At 38.5% G+C, this 21306-nt stretch overlaps 2 protein-coding genes across 4 annotated transcripts in view; both read left to right on the top strand.

The window, feature by feature from the left end:
- Nucleotides 1–4276, top strand: part of LOC137970753 (peroxidasin homolog) — a 52501-nt gene extending 48225 nt beyond the window's left edge. The window contains exon 5 of the mRNA XM_068817312.1: nt 1648–4276. Coding sequence (XP_068673413.1) covers nt 1648–1982 — 335 coding nt within the window. The 3' untranslated portion in view covers nt 1983–4276. The remainder of the gene's footprint in view (nt 1–1647) is intronic.
- Nucleotides 4277–4853: 577 nt separating this feature from the next.
- LOC137970757 (uncharacterized) overlaps nt 4854–21306 on the top strand; it is a 31212-nt gene continuing 14759 nt past the window's right edge. For all 3 annotated transcript variants that reach the window (XR_011116859.1, XM_068817318.1, XM_068817319.1), the window contains exons 1-4: nt 4854–5262; nt 6210–6872; nt 7524–8066; nt 8618–8869. Coding sequence is in view for 2 of the 3 variants with exons in the window: in XM_068817318.1 (XP_068673419.1) it covers nt 5058–5262; nt 6210–6872; nt 7524–8066; nt 8618–8869 (1663 nt within the window). In the remaining variant the exon portion in view is untranslated. The remainder of the gene's footprint in view (nt 5263–6209; nt 6873–7523; nt 8067–8617; nt 8870–21306) is intronic.

Below are 21306 nucleotides of genomic sequence, written 5' to 3'. Positions count from 1 at the left end.
ACACTGTCACCGCAAGACTTTAATCATGCAGAAAAAAAAATGAAATCAATGATTACAATTGGTGCAAAATCTAGTTAGTATGCTGGTGGCCGTCGATTGAGTGTCTTTTCGGCACAAAGAGTTAAAAATAATTTTGGCGAATTTTCGCATGAAATAGCGTTTACTCGAAGTTTATTTTGTTAATTTCAAGTCGGTGTGGCTAAAGCTGTTTTCCACAATGAACTACAACATAAATATAACTTATTAGCTTGCCTCAAAGTTAAAACGCTGTTTCTTGGGAAGTTCCTTTCGGTTTTGACTTGTTGTTGGTGAGTAAGAAAAAAATCAAGATTATATCAGTTTTTTCTTATTCAAAGTTTTCAGTAGTTCCATTTACCCTGTCACTTATGTCCACTACTCTTGACATTGTGTCAGTTACATGATACTTCCAAGAGAGGTGTCATGATTGTTTGTCATAAATTAACTTAACTAATTCTACGGTGACAGTGATTTTACTTGTTATGCGACAAAGTTGTTGATAACACGGCGCTTGTTGTGCGTGTAGTGTAAATATTACAGGTATAAATAAATTGAAGCCTTGAGAGAAGTGAAGCACTGGAATTGAAAAAAATTAATTCTCATCCTTCGATTTATTTATACCCTTTTTACATTTACATTTTGGATGTATACTACCACTTAAAAATGCGCAACAAAATCGATTCCTAGAGATATTACAGAATGTAAGGTGTGAGATTCTTGGTTTTGCCAAGAGTACGAATTCCTTTGAATAAAAAATGGAAAAACACAGTTTTTTGTAGTATCTGCATTTCAGTCTGTCTCCCATATGGCATAACACGGGGGTGGATGGCAAATTAATTTGACTACGGTGGTTTCAGAAATGCCACTCTAGACATATTTCAGATATTTGAAAAACATTTCAATTGAGACTCAAGTACATTTATGATGGACAGTTGTTTGAGTTGAACGGTGTCTTTGTTACGGCTAGAAAAATTCAGAAGTTTCCGTCCTACCATCATGATTAAGGAAAAGTAGTCCAGAGATCTGAGTTTTCAATTCAGCGCTTGAAGCCAACAGCTATAAATACACCCCAAGACATCTTTGGCTACACCTTTGCTAAATCTTTGACTTGAATCTCAAACATGTTTGACTACACCTTTGTCAAATCTTTAACCTGAATCTCAGACATGTTTGACCACGCCTTTGTCAAGCCTTTGAACTGAATCTCAGACATCTTTGACAACACTTTTGCCAAGTCTTTGAATTGAAGCTGAGACATCTTTGACGACACCTTTGTGAGGGTAACAAAGGGTTGTCAAATAATACCTTTGGCGCTTGTCAAAGGTTGGGTGTAAAAGTGTAGTAAAAACGGCCTTTACCACCTGAGACCCCCCTGCAAAGGCAACCGCAAAGATAATATTTGACGCGCGTCAAAGGCATGTAAAGCTGTAACAAACGCGGTCTTTATCGCGCCTTTGACCAGACATTTGACGCTATGTAAATCCAATTTTTCGTCCCGTGTAATCAGATTGAAAGGATCAGCAGTGATTTCTAAATGGATGTAATGAATATTATAACACAATCATAGTCATAATCATCAACAATGAGTTTTTTTTTCCCTTTAACAAGTTTGGTAATCTTTCCTTTTAGGTTCTTGTGCTTATGCTTCATCGAGTAAATCGTTTATCTACTCACTGTATAACATCAATGGCTACGCTCCCGTTAAGCTGCAAGTCAAGTCAGGAAGGCAGAGTTTCGCTATACACGGATGTTCCAGTTATGGACCAACCTTTGGTAGCGGACACGACATCCACATATCGAACAACGCTGCCAGCAACCGAGATTCGTACACATCTTGCGGCTACTCTTACCCCCTTCCCCCAGGGTATTCCTCATCTCGTTCTTCCTGTAGATTTTTTGCAGGAGGAGGAAGCCACATGTTTACTCCCACTGATGTCGAGGTATTCTACGAAACAACCACTTAGAACGAGACGGAAAGATTGCCATCGCTATTCTATTTTTTGTTTAATTAATCAGGTCACCATATATTTAGAGTGTTAGGGTTTAATGAAAATGTTGACACCCGTCTCTTATGTATTTTAACATTACAGTAACTACCGATCTAAATAATAAGTCATATCGATTTGATTTACGTTGAAGATAACCACAACAAATAATAACAACAATTTATGCTTGAAAAAAGTATGCAAGGAAAAAACAAAAGGAAAAAGGAAAACAAGCTAAGGGTGCGTTCGATTGACCTTATTTCGGGATAAGAATATACGGAACAAAAGTTAGAAATTATTCAATTTTACAAATTTCGCTTTAAAATAGTCAGTCGCCTGGTAAAAGGCTATTTTAAACATATCCTTATTATTCTTGTTGCTTCAAAACGATTAACATACTGTTTTAAACTATCACTCCAATTATAGTTATTCTGAAATAGGGTCCAACAAACGCGGCCTAGGATATTTGGTAAATAGTGATGGCTTGCTAAGAGAGATCCTGTTTTTTGCTCTTACTTAGACTGGCTATCAAAAACTCTGGCCTAGTATGAGAGGTGCTATAAAATGACTAGCATTTGTGAAGTCCACTTTATTGAGTCTTTACTCAGAATTTCATTCATTGGTTGGGAGAAGATTCATCTCTTCACCTACAGCAAACATATTCCTCTAATTTCTTATTGAAATAATTTTTTAACGGTTTATCATGCGTCCGATTAATACAGTTCAATTCTTTTCAGCGCAAAAATTGTCCGCAAAACGATTAATGTAAAGCAGATTTTTCAGGTCATCAAAGGAAAAGACCCAAAGATTTTACTCCCTTGGCTAGGCATTAAAAGTGAAAAAACTCTCACGAAGAAAATGGCAAAGTTAATTAATTAGATGAAGACATTTACCTTAAAAGATTTTCCAAATCTGTGCCTTTCGCCGAGTAGGTGTAGGTGTAAATTAACTTTTGAAATCGTGTTTTTGCTGAGAAAAATACTTTGCCGAAGTTTCTCCAAGCATTAAAAAGAGGGTGTTAGTTACGGTTTAGTTTATTATTATTATTATTATTATTATTATTATTATTATTATTATTATTATTATTGTTATTAGATTGTTTGCTTTGGCCCCTGAATAAAATTTCAATTCAATTTGGTCAACACAAGCTAGCTTTCTATTTTAAGGGAACGTGGTCAAGTTTACGAATGTGAAATATCAATTATTTCTGCGAATTAAGAGGGAGTTGAAACACGACAGAAGGCCGAATCAAAGTCCAAAACAAAACTGAATTTGATTTGTAATATGCTGTACAGCTAATTAAACGATTTCAAGATTAATTGCTCTTTTACAATCCTAGTATTGGGAGTAGTATTGGTAGTAGCCAGTAAATGTCCTTGGAAAACAAATAAAACGTTAACTTATTACGACAGCCATTGATATTGTTGTATTTTATCTATATTGAGAAGACTGATCAACACTAACGGAAAACACCACACCTCGATCCCTTCCCCCACCAAAAAAAAACGTTCTTAGCCAAAATTTAGTGAACTCAAAACACACCGCAAGTAACTGACGTTATGGCTTAAAAATGCTGATCAATAAGATCCATTTCAGTGTCTTTGGGCCTTATCACGACCTGACCTACTGCTGCAGTTTTCCGTAAGTTCACCGAAGTTAGCTCTCATTAAGTGATGGCATAGTGGCGAAGGAAATCTCCCCCTAACCGTCTGATTTATTACCAGGTTAATCACTTTAGATCGCTTTATTTGTCCGCTTTACCCCGACGGTTGTCTGCGGGTTCTTTCCGATTTTCGTTCCTTCCCAAAAACAAAACAAAAACAAAAAAAAACAAAAAAAACAAAAAAAAAAAAAAAACCTGCATGTGGCTTTGTTCCATCTATGAGGACCATATTGCAGACATTATAAGCCTTACTCTTTTTCCCACCTGAAATGTTTTACGATTAAAGCCCAGCCAGGCTAAACACTAAACTTCTTATGATTTGTTAAGATTTTAGTTCATCACAGTCATAAACGTTACCAAAGCAGCACCGAAAGGCGGCAAAGCCAAGCAAAATTGAAGCCCAAATGTTAACGAGAATTGAACTCACGATCTCCGCGACATCAAGACAGCTCTTTACGAATTGTGCCATCAAGCCAACCTCAAGTCAAAGGAAAAGTTTGATAATAAATATACTGGCCAGTTCAAGCTTGTTCTTCACGATTCGCTTCAATTGTCAATCTGGACATCAGATACATACGACACGTAAATGATACATTCACAGTACACTCATCTACCCTGTCCTTTATACATTTGTTAAGTACTTTTAGTTCTATTTTTGTCATTATCATGTGACTTATTTTGTAATTTCTTTCTTGTACTTTTGCTTCCTTTGGTTTTGTACATTTGAACTTGTAGTTTGCCTTGACTATATTAAATCTTGGCGTATTTTTTGTCATATTTCTCCCACCCGACTGGAATAACGTAGCTATTTTCGGGTGGGAACTGCACTTCAACCCTATGGAAATATTAATATAAATGATGATGATGATGATGATGATGTTGAAAAGAGCGAGCGAAACAAGAAAAATACAATAAAATAAATTGAAATAGAAACGATCAATATTGTTCACCGACTAACTCATCTTTAGACTCGTTGGTGATAAATCCTTGTTTCAAAAGCTTCTTAATTCTTCCAACATATATATCACATTGATACACTGGAACACGATCTACCTTTGACGACCAGCAACAACACGCAGAACCTCTAAATTTAGTCTACCAGTTGTCCTCGTGATAACCTATATTTGTGAAAAGAAGATACGTAAATGTTACACAGCGATGTTTTTTTTTAAATATAATTTTGCGATTGATAAATTTATTTGATGTGATATAGGTGTAAACGTTCTGCTGTGTTTATTTGAGGAATGTGTTACTAATACAACCCAACCGCGATGTGAACTTTATGCCCTTGTATCTAGACGTAGAAGACAATTTGGCAAATTACCCACTCAAGCGGTCGACGTGGCTTCGAGCATCATCTCAGATAGAGCGGCATTGTTGGGAGAACTGAAATGAAAATGGCTGCACAAAAGAGTTGCCCGTCGTTTACATCGGTTATTTCTGTTTTATCGATTGCACTTTATTGCGGAGGGTTCTTAAGAGTTGAACTTCAGTTGAACAAGCAAAATAAGAGAATAGACGCTCTGGAAACCGACTCTCAGGTTACGCCACGGGAGAGCGGTCCAGACATTGGAAAAATCTCAGAGAATTCTCCCGGTAAGTTTTATTTGTACAGCTAGAGTTACTGACATCGAAACATGGAAACAAAAGATAGAAGATGGGGATTGCAATAACTTATACATTTACTTGATAATAAACTGATAAACTCTTGCGAATAGGCAGATAGTACAGGCTAAGTTCACTGAGCATCGGATTCCTAAGAAGGAAATCTTCATTATCCTCAAACAAAGGACTCCTTTGTTTTTAAAACGGAGTAAAGAGATCTGTCAAATGCTTGCCCCAAGAAATTTGCCGTTGACTATACCTGAGTGTACATGTGTACGACTCGCTATTGATGAATACATCTTTTAATTGAATTCCTAGGTGATCAAAGAGGATCTAAAATTTTAGCTGGTCAGGCATTTCAAAAACAAACGCGATGTAATTTTTGCCTCAGGTGCTTAGTTGTTGCGGTTTGCGTTTCGATTGCGGAGCTCGCCACGAACTTTAAGTTTATTTTATACAGCAGTAGTGATGAGAACCGGGGAAATCCTCAATAGCAGATTGAATTTGAGTTTTTGAAAATGGAGGTAACGTAAGTTCAAATTTTTAGCTTTTTGGCCTTTTATTTCCACCAAATAAATTATACGTTGGCGTCTCCGAATACTTGTCTAGCCTCGGTCGCGATACCGGGGAGTAGTTTAAAAATATGGGTCAGATTAAGAGGAGCTAGTGTTACAAACACTGTGTATTTCTTATATTGCTTGATAAAAGATTTAATATATATTTTTTAAAGAAATGAAACCCATTTTGTGTGCATTGTAAAAACTGCGTTGGCACAACAAGATTTCTCTTAGGCGTGCTCTGATTTTTTTTGCTTTTGTTTTAATTTTTTTTATCTCAGGTTTTCGTGATTGAGTCAGTTTACACTCGCTTGCTGAAAGATTTCCTACGGCAATTATTTTTGCTGTATCGTGTAAAATGTTCTTGTTGATTTTTTTTAGAACTTCTGGGCAATGGCATCCACCGAAATAGGCGCCAGCTTTACTCCACCCAGAACGAAACGGAAAACAGACAAACGCCAGACGAAAAATTGAAAACTGATCAACTGTTATCGGATCTGAGAATGAAACTTTGTCAATCAAACATCGACAAATGTTCGGCAGGTCTCCCAGGCCCTCCCGGTCCACCTGGACCGAGAGGCGAAAAAGGCTCTCGAGGACGAAGGGGGCAGCAAGGACGACCCGGAAACAAGGGAGATAATGGCATCATGGGTTCGCCAGGAAAAAGTGGAAAGCAAGGTATCATGGGACCTGCAGGGCCTAAAGGAGAAAGTGGACAGAAAGGAGATACAGGATTCACAGGCAGACCAGGAGTAAAAGGAGAGCCTGGTGAATCGATTGCAGCTCCCACTGCTGCTGTTTCGCCGGCAAAGTTAACAGTTAATGAAAGGGAGACAGCCTCTTTCCAGTGTTCAGTCAGCGGTAATCCAAAGCCTGCAATAAAATGGAGTAAAATGAAAGGGCAGTCAGAAATGGGTCTGTCAGAAGTCTCAGAAGGAAAGTTGCTTTTGCGAAATGTCGCTGGAAGTTACTCGGGTGCATACAAGTGTTCAGCATCAAACATCTTAGGACAAGCACAAGCAGTGGCGCGGCTTGTAGTAAACGGTAAATTGATAATTTTTTGCCTTTTGTTTTTGTTTCTTAGCAGGTGCAATGAAACTACTCAGAATGCCGAAACGAGGCAATTCAACTGTGTAAGGATATACTTTGTTTAGGCTTGATTCTGTAACAAGCAAAATTCTCCGATTTGAATAGAACAGATATTGAGACTATTCTTGTTTGGTGTTAGTAGCATTAAATGGTCGAAACAAAAGGCTTTAAATATTTTATTAACGAAAGTAAATAAGTCTTGCAATCGGCAGCTTCACTAATGTATAAATGTTTTAGTGTTGTCTGAAGTAAATAAGAACCGATCTGTTTGCACTAGGAAAGATCATTCGCCACTCACTAGCAACCACAATCAATCAACAACTTTGTTAATGTGTCAAACTCTTCTAGCTGGCCACAAGTGGCCTACTAATCGGGACACCACTAAGTCATATTTGTTGAAATTCTGTTTTATTCATCATATTAGTGTCTGAGCTGATGATTCAATCATTAGCCACTCCCCGGCACCCCTACCTCTTTCGTCATATTTCTGGAAAAAACGTTTTCTCTTCAACTTAGCATAGCTTGTGACAAAGATAGCTGCATAATCATGAGAAACGTGACTAACTGCACGTCGATAACTGGAATTTCTTACCTTTCTTGTTTCAGTTCATCCTCGCATTTCACTTAATCCTGGACCTCGTCACGCAATTCAAGGAAGGACCTTCACTCTACCAACCTGTCACGTGACTGGATTCCCTGCACCAGTTGTGACTTGGAGAAAATCATCCGGCCGTTTACCCCAGGGAAGAGTGAAGTACATCAACAACGCATTGCAAATTTTACAAGTTCGTAAAGAGGACTCGGACCTTTATTTCTGTTCTGCATTAAATCTCCTAGGAAGAGCTGAAAAGAAAACTATGTTAGTCGTGGTCTCGCTTCCTCAGTTTACGATCAAACCTCCTTCTAAGATTGATACGATATCAAGCTGCAGTGAGAGATTAAGTTGCAGCGCTACTGGAGATCCACAACCAATCATCAGCTGGAGGAAACAAGGAGGTCAGTTGCCAGTTGGACGGAGCCAGCAGATCAGTGGTGCGTTAATTATTACAAACGTACGACAGAGTGATGCAGGGAATTATATTTGTACTGCTGCAAGTGCTGGAGTGTTTGATGTGGAAGCTGTGACCCTTCTCGAAGTTCACGAAAATGGTGGGTATATTGGACAACTATACAATATTGTTTGAAAACAAATATCACTATTATGGCTGATATAGCGGCTTATAAGTGAACTGTGCTGAATGAAAAAGCTTGTTCCTCGTGCAATATTTGAGTCTTAAAAAGCACGCGGTTTTTTTTTTAATTTTAATTTATTATTATTATTATTATTCTTTTTTAAGGACAGGAGAAATCCGCAGGCTTAGGCGTATCGGTGTTCCTTTTTACTTAGTAAACTATTAAGTATAAATTATCTCATAACTATTGCAAAAATGTGACAGTAGTATACAGAACAAAGATTCTGGTGCTAAGTATACGGAGCAGCAACTACTCTGTTGTCTGTTTTATTCTCTTTGTTTTTTTGTGTTGTTTCTTTTTTTTTTTTTCAAATGAATGTAGACCTTACCTTTGTTTTGAACATTGTAGACTTCGGTTTTCGATTGCGATTTTTGTATCATTGTTTCCAGGATTCAACTTATCATAAGCACTTTTATAGTGGTGGGACGAAGAATAATAAGAACTGTCTGTGTCTAATTTCTTTTTAGGGGTCCTGTGTTCGTCCAATATTCTTGGGCACCTCGATGCCAAGTACCTCGTCAAGTTAAATTCGTTTTTAGGTCCAGTCCTCCAGAGTTCATCTCGCAGCAGGTTTGTGCGATGTTGGCGCGCTAAGACAGATGGCTGGGCAGCATCCACCTTCCACAGGAACTGTGATGGAAAGGGTCCTACTGTTACTATAATCAAAGTTGGCAGCTACATATTTGGTGGATACACTGGCGCATCTTGGTCAAGTCGAAGTAAGTATATCTTAAATTTCAGAGTTGGTTTCCTTGTGATGATTCTAAAATTACTTAAAAGACCTCAGGTAAAGATTGCCGTCGACCTCAGGTTTGCCAGTCAGAGTTACTGTTACCAAATATCGACGTGCAATATGGTTGCTTTGCTTTAATTTAATTTTTTATCCAAGGGTACTGAAACGAGCAATTTATTGGTGTTAACTAACTCACAATCCAACCTCGTTCCCAGGTTCTCTCCCCTACCCTCCGGGTAGGAGAGAACCCAGGAAACGAGATTGCTCACAACGGGAGTTCATTTGAAAGAATAACTAACCCCAAAGTTAGATGAAAATTCAATTCACGCGCATAAATTGAATAGTATTGAAAACTGTGAACCCACCACGCTAAGTGTGACATAAAGGATCATGTTGGGATGCTGGCGAGCACCTTTTATTCCAGAAACTGTGATGGAAAGGATGCACCAGTTGTTATAAATCTAAGTAGGCAGCTGCGTAACTGGTGGATACACTGACTTGTTTGAGCCTTCGTTGCGGCGTTCTGACGATACGGTATCTCATTTATGCACAGTTTTGCTAGAAGATTATTCCGCAAACCTTTTACTGCAAACCACCCGCGTTTTGTGGCCGTTTTTTTCTTTTTTATTGAAGTGGTCGTTACTACATATTAAACGGTTGTTGAGCTACTGCGTGGTATTTATTACATTCCAATTCGCCTGTAAATAGACTTGATTGACTGAATACAGAGTTTTGATTTTATCGAACTTCTTGCCTGTTATATTTCTACAGAAATTAAGTAAATTCTTAGACGAGAAAGATGACTTGAGAAAATAAAATTTTCACGCTGTTTGTTATGAAACAGAGCAGCAGCCAGCTCCGTTTTCTGGATGTTAATTTTGCCGTTGCACGTAAAGGCGATGCTAAATGATCTCTCAAAATAATTGGACCCTTGCTTGACAGGGAAAAAAAACAGTTGTTTATTGGTTTCAATTTTCATTGTTAAAATTAATTGATGAATTGAGCGATTATGGTAAAGTATCAAAAAAGTAAACCTAATAGACTATAATAGCAAATAATATAGTAGGATAACGATCCCTTGAAATTTAAACATTCACATCCTTCTTTCCCTGGCAACCGGTTGAAACTTTAAAATTTTGAAAGTTGAATTGAGCGGCTACCCTACTGCTTTTAAAATGCAAAATAAGAATGGCATTGATATACCTCTTACTAACCGAGTTCGAGGTCCGTACTGTAAGTTACGGACCGAGTTTTTTCCCGTTGATTTATGGCCCAAGCGCGAAGCGCGCGGACCATAAATCAACGGGAAAAAACGAGGATCGGTAACTTACAGTAAGGACCGAGAAAATGAGGTTAGTAAGATATTTATTATATCTCTGAGGTTAACCGGCGAGCGGGCAAGGGAACTAGTCAAAGTGAAGCGGACGGTTCAACTACCACAAAGAATGCCGTGCCAAAATCCCAAAAACTAAATCTTCTTGGCTGTAAAGTTTGAAATAGTTGCTTGCAAGATTCAAACAGTTTTCAAACAAGTTTATGCAACAGAAATGACATGAAAAACTCGCTAGATCATTGTAGATGATGTTTTGTCGAAATTTTAAATTTAGCGGGCTGTACAGCGGGCCGTACTGTAGAATACAGCCCGCTAATTTAGCCAATTACAGCGCGCGTACTATCTGAGAGATATAATAAATAGCGCTTATAGAACCATTTCTTAGCGCTTACATAAGTATTATAAAAGTAACGAATATCCCAATTTACAGTATATATGTAGAGATTGAAATTACAAGAAAAAAAATATAAAAGGAAAAGAAATAAATTAATAAGTAAATAGCTAAAACTCAAAAACAAGCTTAAAAGTGTGCGTCTTTAGCCTGGACTTGAGAACCGATAAACTATCAGGCAAACGTACAGTTGCTGGGAACTCATTTCACAACGTACTGAGGCGCGTGCACTGCAAAAGACCCGAGACCATAATTCATCGTAATATTATGTACTTATTGACTGAGTGGGAGGGCCGGACGAGTAAATATTTGGCCCGAGGGCCAAATATTTTCCCGTCCGGCCCGACCTAACTCAGACAATAAGGGAATAACATGACTTTTTGAGGGAATATTGTTTATTTGCTCTCGCGTAGTGTCAGGCCGATTTTCTATTTGGCCGCGCGTATATTGATAATAATAAGGATTTTATCGTATGACCACCGCGCCTTTCCTTTCATTCCTTTCTTTCTTCTTTCTTTCTTTTGTCCAGCATTTGTTTTGTTTCGCGCGCATTTTCAGAGGGCCAATGATATAAAGCCATTCATTTGTGAAGCCAGTAAAGTGTATTTGAACAGTGCAAAAGAACAGAATATTTCAATGTTTTTTGATCAGAATAATCCCCAATCAAAAGTTGTTATTTTCACTAAATCACGAAGTCGAGCAAAGTTCAACAGTACAATAAACAAAAGCCAATCTTAGTGATACACTGCGAACGTCGATTACAACGAAGTTAAGGAAAATTGTTAATCTTCTTCATCTGAAGATTCAATAACATGACTGCGGCGTTTGTTCGGGAGCGAAATGTGTGAAGATTGCTTTGATCCAGAGGCTTCAGAAAGGACAAAATTCTTGGTGTTTATTACACCAATGTTTGCTCCCGCAAATATGCCAGGTGTCTGGTTGGAGTCTTGAACGGTTCTGCCACTTGACTGGTTTGGATTTGGTTTCGGCTCCTAGTTTTCTCTCCCACTCAGTATTTTAGACATCTGACGCTGTTGTTGATGAGATGCTACGGCGTAGCTATCCAGTCTTTGGAGGCTTTTATGGCCACTTAGCTGGGCTACACTGTTGTGTGACACTCCGGGATCAAGAAGCGTTTTGATGCAGGTTTTTCTGACTGAATGGTTAGTGTATTTACCGCTCCTCGACAATGGTAAGTCCTTCGTGGCGTGAGAAAGAAACTTCCCGATTTTGTTTTTTCCCCATTGGGCTGTTCAAGAACCAAATTTGATCTTTTGGTTTTCTCCGGTGACGAACAGCCAGGAAGAAACAAAGCAAAAAAAGCCGAGTAAATTGAACACAAAATAGTAAAGTTGCATCCATAGTAACCTGTAGCAGAAATGTTGAATAATTTATACTCTCGGGATGGCGTAAGTTTACTCAGGGTGAGTTAACTTACTCAGTAGTTGTACTCATACATTGAGTAACATTAACTCAAATTTAGAGGTAAAAGTACTCAAGAGAGGTGCATCCATACTGACTCTTTATTTTGAGTAGAATGATCATCTACTCATAGATTGAGTAAGTCGTACTCTACATTTTGAGTAAAACAGAAATTTACTCACACAACGAGTTTTAATAGTACTCAAAAGTATTGAGTAAAATATATGTATAAAAGTACCCTACATATCGAGTAAAATAAAATCAACATTTTCAGCTGAATAAAAGTTCATCCGATGAAAAATCACCATACTTACATCATAATCATAAACGTAATCTTTATACGTTCGAAATACTTTTAGTGATTATACTCTTTAGTTACATGTGATCCGTGACAAATACTTTTGCTTATTACTCCCTAAATCATTTAATATTTCGTCTATTTTGGTATATTAAGCACCAACTATTACGCCCCCTTTTATGGATTAAAATAATCGCTCTTAATGTTTTGTATTTATAAAATACTCTCAAAAAACCTAAATAGTAAGGAATTCACTTTTTTTTTCAGTTTGCAATGCCAACCAAAAAGCTCACTTTATATGAATAAGAATGAAGTAAAATAATATTGAATATTGTATGTAATCAAAAGATTTCCTGGTTTTCCAACAAGATGTAGGAGGTCTATGTTTATGTGTTTTACCTAATTTTTGTTTTTGTCAGAGGGGGCTTGGGCCTGGGCCTAATCCTCTTGCACAGCTTCTACAACAATGTTGCCACCACCTGGGCAGTTTTTCTGAAGCTTCTCAAGTGCTTTGAGAAACTTCATCCCAATTACCGGTATGAGCTGCTTCAAGGCTCTCTCGGTAAGACAAAAGAGCTTTTCCATTGATGCCATTATCTGTTAAGTAAAAATAATAATAACAATAACAACATAATTACGAGATAAGAATAACATTATTTTACAGTGTAACTGATTACAGACATATTATATTGTTATTCTTCTAAGATAATAAATTTATTGACTTTTGAGAAAATTTTGCTGAAAGTTGCAGATTATATCTCATATATCAATATATCAACAGTTAAACCTGTATTAAACAGCCACCATTTTGGGAATTTTTAATGGAGTAATAATAACTTTTTGGTTCCATGGAATGGGTTATTCCAGAGCCCCCCGCTCCCACCATGACAGATAGCAAGACTATTTTCTCCCCACCCCCCAGCACGGATTCGAAGACGCCCCCTCGGATTCGAAGACGTCCTTTAGTGTTTTGACATTTGACTACAATAGCGTGACACAGACCCTTTAAGCTTCATAGAAAACAGCGCACGAGTGATTATGATCTCTTCAGTGAAGCAAAGCCTAATAATATTGTCTTCGCTCTAATGAAAGACTGAGTTATACTGTACTCATGGGTGCGCCACCAGTACAGCCTAAAAATATTACCTTGACTCGAACAAAAGACTGGGTTATACATGTACTGCACTCATGGGTGCGCCACCTAAAGTACAACCTAATAATATTATCTTGGCTCTAACAAAAGACTGGGTTATGCTGTACTCATGGGTGCACCACCTAAAGTACAGCCTAATAATATTATCTGGGCTCTAACAAAACACTGGGTTATATTGCACTCATGGGTGTGCCACCTAAAGCATAGCCTAATAATATTATCTTGAGTGTAACAAAACACTGGCTTATACTGCACTCATGGGTGTGCCACCTAAAGTACAGCCTAATAATATTATCTTGACTCTAACAAAAGACTGGTTTATACTGCACTCATTGGTGTGCCACCTTAAGTACAGCCTAATAATATTATCTTGACTCTAACAAAAGACTGGTTTATACTGCACTCATGGGTGTGCCACCTAAAGTACAGCCTAATAATATTTTCTTGGCTCTAACAAAAGACTGGGTTATGCTTTACTCATGGGTGTGCCACCTAAAGTACAGCCTAATAATATTATCTTGGCTCTGACAAAAGACTGAATTATGCTGTACTCATGGGTGCGCCACCTAAAGTACAGCCTCATAATATTATATTGACTCTAACAAAACACTGGGTTATACTGTACTCATGGGTGTGCCACCTAATTATTGCCTTGGTTCTAGCAAAAGAATCGGTTATACTATACTTATGGGAGTGCCACCTAAAGTACAGTCTAGTAATATTATCTTGGTTTTTTTAAAAGTTCTCAAACAAACCAACAATATTGTACTTACAAACACAATATATTCCTAAAGTGTACTCCGTCCAATTATCTTTGGGCTACACTTAGCTAATCAAGTATTAAATCTAAAAATAAATTTCCAATAAATGTACATTTGGAGACAACATAAATTAGATAAAAATTCAGTTAACACAAATTCTACCGGTAATTAACATCGACATGGATCTGGCAAGAAGTAACTCTGTTTAAAATTAAAGTCTTGGATGTATTCAGATCCTGAAAAGGCTTCTTGAACTTGGATAGTGGCAGAGAAAGTTCTGCAATTTCCTCAAGGTGCTTGAGTATTCGAAACTCAGTTAGACCTGAAATAACAATACTGAGAATGAAAATGAAAATGATAATAATAATAATAATAATAATAATAATAATAATAATAATAATAATAATAATAATAATAATAAACATCACATTCAGTTTTGAAGGGAAAGAGTTTAAGTCAATATCTGTTGTATTAAATAAATTATTGTCATAATTAATGTCACAATTAATAATAATAATAATAATAATAATAATAATAATAAGAAGAAGAAGAAGAAGAAGAAGAAGAAGAAGAAGAAGAATTGAGGGGAAAGAATTTAAGTTAATATCTGGTGTATGATGTAAAGAAACAAACCAAGCAAAACAAATACAACGAAACATGTAAACATAAATATTATGCTTGAATTTTTAAAGAAATCATGGCCAAATTACTAAAGTAAAATAAACTTGATCAATTCTTAGTGTCAATGTAAACCCCGTGGGGAAGGGGGGGGGGGGAGTGCGGGCAAGGGGTGGGGATTTGACCAAGGAGCAAAAATTCTGGTCAATTTCCCAAAGGTGGGGCAGCATACGTTCATCAAAATGTAGTTACAAATCCCCACCCAGGACTAGATGGCCTATGAAGTAGCAGATAAACATCGATAAAAAACTCACCTTCTCCGAAACCCACGCCATTCCAAAGCCAAGAAAGACGATGCCAGTTAACCACGCTTTATCTTGGTCCCAGTCTCTCTGCCGAAAAAAATTAAATGTCCCGACCCCCGAGCAAAGGTACTCGATCAAACCTCCCACGCAGGAGATGGATTTCGCCGGCAAATCTCCACCCCTTGCCCGCACTCCCCCCGCCCCCCTCTCCACGGGGTTTACATTGATAGGTGCATTACCCCTGTTCGTTCAAGCCCTGTGATGTTAATCACTGACTGCCACGTTTTAGAGGAGACCATTGCCTTCGCCTGAAAGTGGACAAGCTTCCAGTCAGGTACTGTCAAGCTCTCCACGTATCTTGAACGTGTGCCATCGCCAACAAGTTCCTCCACGGCCCTCTTTAACCCTCTTTTACCCACTTTTTACAGAAACGTCCTCGACGATTTCATTGACCATGGCCTTAATTTGGCTTCGATTCTGGGTCGTCAACATCCTCGGAGACCCAGGGGCAGATCGCGGAGGCAAGGGGAAGTCTAAAGGGGCAAAAGAAAATGGCGACAAAGAAAAGTATAGTAGGGCGAGAAGAGCCCCTGGGGACACGTTCTTACCAGACAAGTTCCAAACAGCAGGGGTAGTTCTCAATTCTGATTGGTGCCAGAAATTCTTTGTGTTTTTCTGCCCAATCAGAGGTCAGCAGGCCGTGAAGTCGTTTCGTGTCTTCTTACACGGAAATAACTTGATCGCCATACTCGCCCGGTTCGTTTGGCAAGGTTTTGCTCGAGGAGAAAGTCTCAATCACAGCACAAAATGTGCAGGAAATCGTTCGGAATATCGGCGGAGAAATACGCTGGACCTTTCGCAGGTATCGTTACAGTCGCGTATTTCCAAGTGTGCGAGCTTTTTGATTAATTTTGATCTGACAATTGAATTATTTTTATTCTGCCCCCTAGATTTCTTGCATCAATTGCTGTGGCCTAAACTTTGTTAAAGGGGCTAGGTTTCAGTTTAGGGAAACTAAATAGAACTGCAGAAATTGTACCATTATTAACTGATTTGATGTACTATTTGATATTTCCCACAGAAAGAAGGAAAAAGCATACCCTTTCTATAGCACAAGTACGTACCTGGACACAGTTGAACAATAATAATTATTATTGTTGTTCAACTGTGTCCAGCGGTTTGGGTTTTGAAATCAGCATAAATATCATACTCAGGCAAAATGCAAAATGTCACTGCTACATAATCTAGGTAGACAAATCTTTGAAGAGGTAAAAGAGCACTCTACAGGATGACAGAAATGTGGTCACAGATAAAAAGATAAATTATTTTCTCAGTTTAAGGAAGCTTGAAAGGATTTTCCACTCTTAATAGTCGTGTGTTCAATGGAAAGATTACTCCAATCCCTACAAAAGGGCAACAGCTTCATACCTGTGTAATACTATTGTGAGGCAATGTTTTAAAGGGTGTTTGCTGGGTCCCAACTGTTGGTATGGTAATGGTACAGTGCTACTCAAAGACCCTCTAAAACTTGATTTTGAAAAGTATCTTGAAAACCAATTCAGGAAGCAGTATTTTGTTTTTTTAGATTTCGAAACCATATCATAATTCCTTGACCCAGTACATGATGTGAGAAAGAACAAAACTGAAGTAGAGTTCCAAATATTTATGAAACAGCTGAAAGATGAAAAAACTCCACCACATAATTTTTGAAAATTGCCTTTAAGAATGCAAAATAATGCTTCTCACTTGTTTCCAGACAAATCAGGGAAGGACACTGGACAAAATTTTGAGATAAACCTGACCAAATCTAACAAACTCTATTTCCGGTTGTATAATCTTGATTTATTATCCTTTGGAGTGGCTCAGGTGGCATGTGTGGTATTAAGCTAGAGCGCTCGGTTGAACACCTGTTCTAAGCCTCCTAAACAATAAGGATATGGCATCTTGTGTAATAAGTTAAAACTAACTAATTCACAACAAACTTGAAACTTAAGGATATGCCATTACAACTATGGCAAATTTTATTTTCTAGTACACTGTCAGTATAATAAAACATGTGTTTCTACATCTACATACAGTGTGTGTGTGTGTATACATAATTAATGAGAATATGCATACCTTGACGGATGTTCCTTTGCTTGATTTTGGAAAGCAGTGGCAGCCTGATTAACTCACCAGGACAAGACACCACCGCGGATGGTGGAATTTGCTTAATTGGTACATTTTCAAAGGAAATTCTATGACATTCTTTCTTGTCAAAGTGACAAGCAGTTTGTGCTTGTCGGTGTCGAAGGAGAAAGGGAATGTCTCCTTTTCAACAAGTGGTTTGCTGAAATGGCAAGTGACGACTTTTTTTTTTTCAGATTGCTTTTACCCTTTATACCCTTTCTACGAGAAAGACCATCGATTATGTGCCTGGATTTTTAATTTTGATTGAAAACGTCTTCAAATATTCTCAAAAACTCACCATAAAGGTTTCGCTTTCTCTTTTTGTTAACAAAAACGTAAGAACGCACTCGACAACAGTCGTCAACTGTTTCTTTCGGGTGGCTCATCGTGAACAATATCGTGAAGAGAACACGAGCTCGATAGCGTTGAATTTGGCGAGCATTAAAATTAAAGTCGTGCTGCATGCTGTGTGCTCGACATACCAGTGTGGCCCGTGCGATCAAGAATTGCTCGATATTAGCAAAGTTTCTGCCACAGCAATTCATGTAAGAAATCTAGAAATACCTCGACCAGGAAAAGGGGGCGGAATGAAAATAATTCAATTGTTAGGTGAAAATTAATCACTGCTATTTTAGGTGAATCGGGGAGGACATCTTTACAAAAACCTCACACACTTGGAAATACGCGACTGTAACGATACCTGCGAAAGGTCCAGCGTATTTCTCCGCCGATATTCCGAACGATTTCCTGTACACTTTGTGCTGTGATTGAGATTTTTCTCCTCGAGCAAAACCTTCCCGAACGAACCAGGCGAGTATGGCGATCAAGTTATTTCCGTGTAAGAAGACACGAAATGACTTCACGGCCTGCTGACCTCTGATTGGGCAGAAAAACACAAAGAATTTCTGGCACCAATCAGAATTGAGAACTACCCCTGCTGTTTGGAACTTGTCTGGTAAGAACGTGTCCCCAGGGGCTCTTCTCGCCCTACTATACTTTTCTTTGTCGCCATTTTCTTTTGCCCCTTTAGACTTCCCCTTGCCTCCGCGATCTGCCCCTGGGTCTCCGAGGAAGGGTCGTCAAATACACACATTAAAAGCACCATAGCCAAATTTCCTCTCTGTTTGTTGCACACGTCATTAAAATTCTTCATTATGCGATTACTTCGCTGCTCCATGAGCAAAACTTTTTCAGGCGTGTCTGAATCGTCCATTTCAAATGATGAGAGCGACAATTTGCTCGGCGGGGTTGAGGGCATTTATGCCGGCTAAAGTTCAGAATACCCGGCCACGATTGCGTGACATTAAATGCCTGCTCCAGTAGTCCTGCAGTCAATAAATATTTACATATGGAAACAAAAGATAAATACTTAAGAAGCATCCTAAACATTCATAATAGCTAACCTTAGCCTAAAAACTTTTCTAACCTTAGGCCTAATTAGGACTAAGCTTAGCTGTTATGAATGTTTAGGATACTTTTCTTCTAAGCTAATTAGACCTTTTTTTTCCACTGCAGGACTGCGGGAGCACCAGTTGTAGATTCAATTAATATTCATTTTTTTCTACTACGGGAGTGCAGGACTGCGGGAGCACTACTTCTAGACCCATTTAATGTTTTTTTCTTTTTTTTCCCACTGCGGGAGTGCGGGACTGCGGGAGCGATATTTTCACTAGCCTTACGTTCATTGAGCCTTAAAAATAAAAAAAATGAAAAAAAATATATATATCTATATATATATATTTAAATTTAATGATTACATCACGACCGTGGGACTACGGGAGCAAGCGTTACATGTCACGCAATCGTAGCCGGGTACTCTGAAGTCGCTGGCATTTGAATCCAAACGTCCAGAAGCAAGTGGTCGTTCAGAGGTTGCTTGATAATCAAGTCCAATGAGTTCAAAAAGTCTCGCAACTGCGAGAAAAACTCATCCGGATCTTCGATTGTTGAGTATATTCTGGCGAAGAAAAACGGATATCAGTCAAAAGGACGAATAGAGAATTTTCATTCCATTCGATTCGACGAACGTCCATCTTGCAATCGAAGATCCTCTGGAAAACGTCAGGCGACAAGTGGCGATCGTTTACATCGCGTCGGCGTCGAGGTTGAGAACATACCAGTAGCAATGCGGACTCTAGTCATCACTTACGCGAGTAAATGGCGAGAGACCTTCTTTGGCGCACTCTTCCTCAAAACTAAATTTTTGGGTGCGCCACAAGTTGAAATACGAAACTGAAGAGAACTTGTGATTAAATAAATGGCCTATTGAATGACTACAGTAACGAACCATAACATTATCCATACCACTTAAAGCAGCGTTGAAAACTTATCTCATTAATCCATGACACATTTAATGAAATTATCACACGTACAAGGGGAAAGCAAACCTTTTTTGTCTTCTCATGAGTCTGCGTAACGCAATACTAATTGGGTTCAAAGGTTCACCGTGTGGGTAAACAAAAGCATTGACGTCACCACTCTCCCGCCACGGCGCGAAAAATGAAAATGGCGTTCCGATGTTGTTACTGTGCTAGTAGCTTCGCTGATAGTAGCTCCTTAGTCATGTAAAGTTTATTCACAGTCACGAGCCAAACTTCACGATAACATGTTGCGATTGTAGCCAATCATTTCAGAAATTCAACTCGTTTAAATCTCATATTCAGCGAAAGCACAACTGGAACAATCTTATCATAGATCACAAAATGATGAAGAGGTCGACACAGAAGAAGACAATGGCACTCTCGCGGTAAATTAAAGCGACGATGAGGGCCATGCAGAGGGGGTTGATAATTGTTTTTTCTTCTCCGAGTCCACTAATACATGTATATTAAAAAATGTGCAAGAAATTGATACTTCAAGATCTCAATCACACGTGCGATTAGTAATACGCCGCACACACAATGTGGTGAATACATTTAGAATGTACATTGTAAAACCTCTTCTTATCAATTATGCCAACCATCGTCGGAATCAGTCGCACGGTTCTTGCGTACTCTGTAAATATTAATAAATACATACGTAACAATGGGATTAAGGGACTGTGCAATAATTATCAGGAGGGGGGGGGGGGCTAAAACCAGAGGGGTGGGGCCTTAAGTTAAAATAATGGAAAGGAGGGGGGGCCCTACATTAGATTTCTCAAGTAAGTTGAGGGGGTTCTTAATTAAATTTCACAAATTCGATAATGAATAAATAAACATTTTCCAAATAGACAGATGCCACGCCTTTGACTATCCATAATGTCTAAATATTGCATCAACATAAACACATGCTTTAACTTATTTAGAATGTCAACATATGATAGATTGAAACAATCGCTCATGCACAGAAGTCGCAAACCACGTTGTGAGCTTTGCCAATAAAACATTTGGCATGGTCCCGCAGACATGCCAGGTCTGTTCTTGATTTAAACTGCGAGAGGGTTTCTAGGTCTACGGTTTCTAGCTGAGGAATGCCACATACTTCTGTTTCATAGTTGTCATCAATGGGTTCACCTCCCAAAGACCGAAAAATTATACAGGTTCGGGTCCTACGGCTTTCTGAGGCAGCAATCCTCTTCTTCTCCCTTTTTTTCTTCTGTTCCTTCTTTTTTCTTGATTTGGATGCTTTAGATTTGGCACCAATAGGAAATGTCGCTTTATATTTAGCCATCACCCTATCCAGGTCTTCTACAAGATGCAGAACGTTTAAACCGACTTGAGACAAAACAGCTGAGGCCAGTCTTCAGTTTGCCATTGTCTGTAAAAGGACTGTTGTCGTGTTTTTCTAACTTGGTTACGACAGCATTAAGCTTGTCCTGGATATCATTTGCCTCTTTTTTGCAACGTCTGATGTTGCTGTCATCATGGGGAGCTGGCTTGTAATCCTTTCGGAGAAACCTTCCTGCACAAGCAGGGTTGTCGGATAAAAGATATTGGTATCTGTTCTCAAGTTTTTAAATATCTAAAGGTACGGGTTAGAGAGGGGGGGGGGG

This window comes from Montipora foliosa, chromosome 9 (genome assembly GCF_036669935.1).
Source record: "Montipora foliosa isolate CH-2021 chromosome 9, ASM3666993v2, whole genome shotgun sequence".
Taxonomy (NCBI): Eukaryota; Metazoa; Cnidaria; class Anthozoa; order Scleractinia; family Acroporidae; genus Montipora; species Montipora foliosa.
This window is presented reverse-complemented; position numbering and strand designations above follow the sequence as displayed.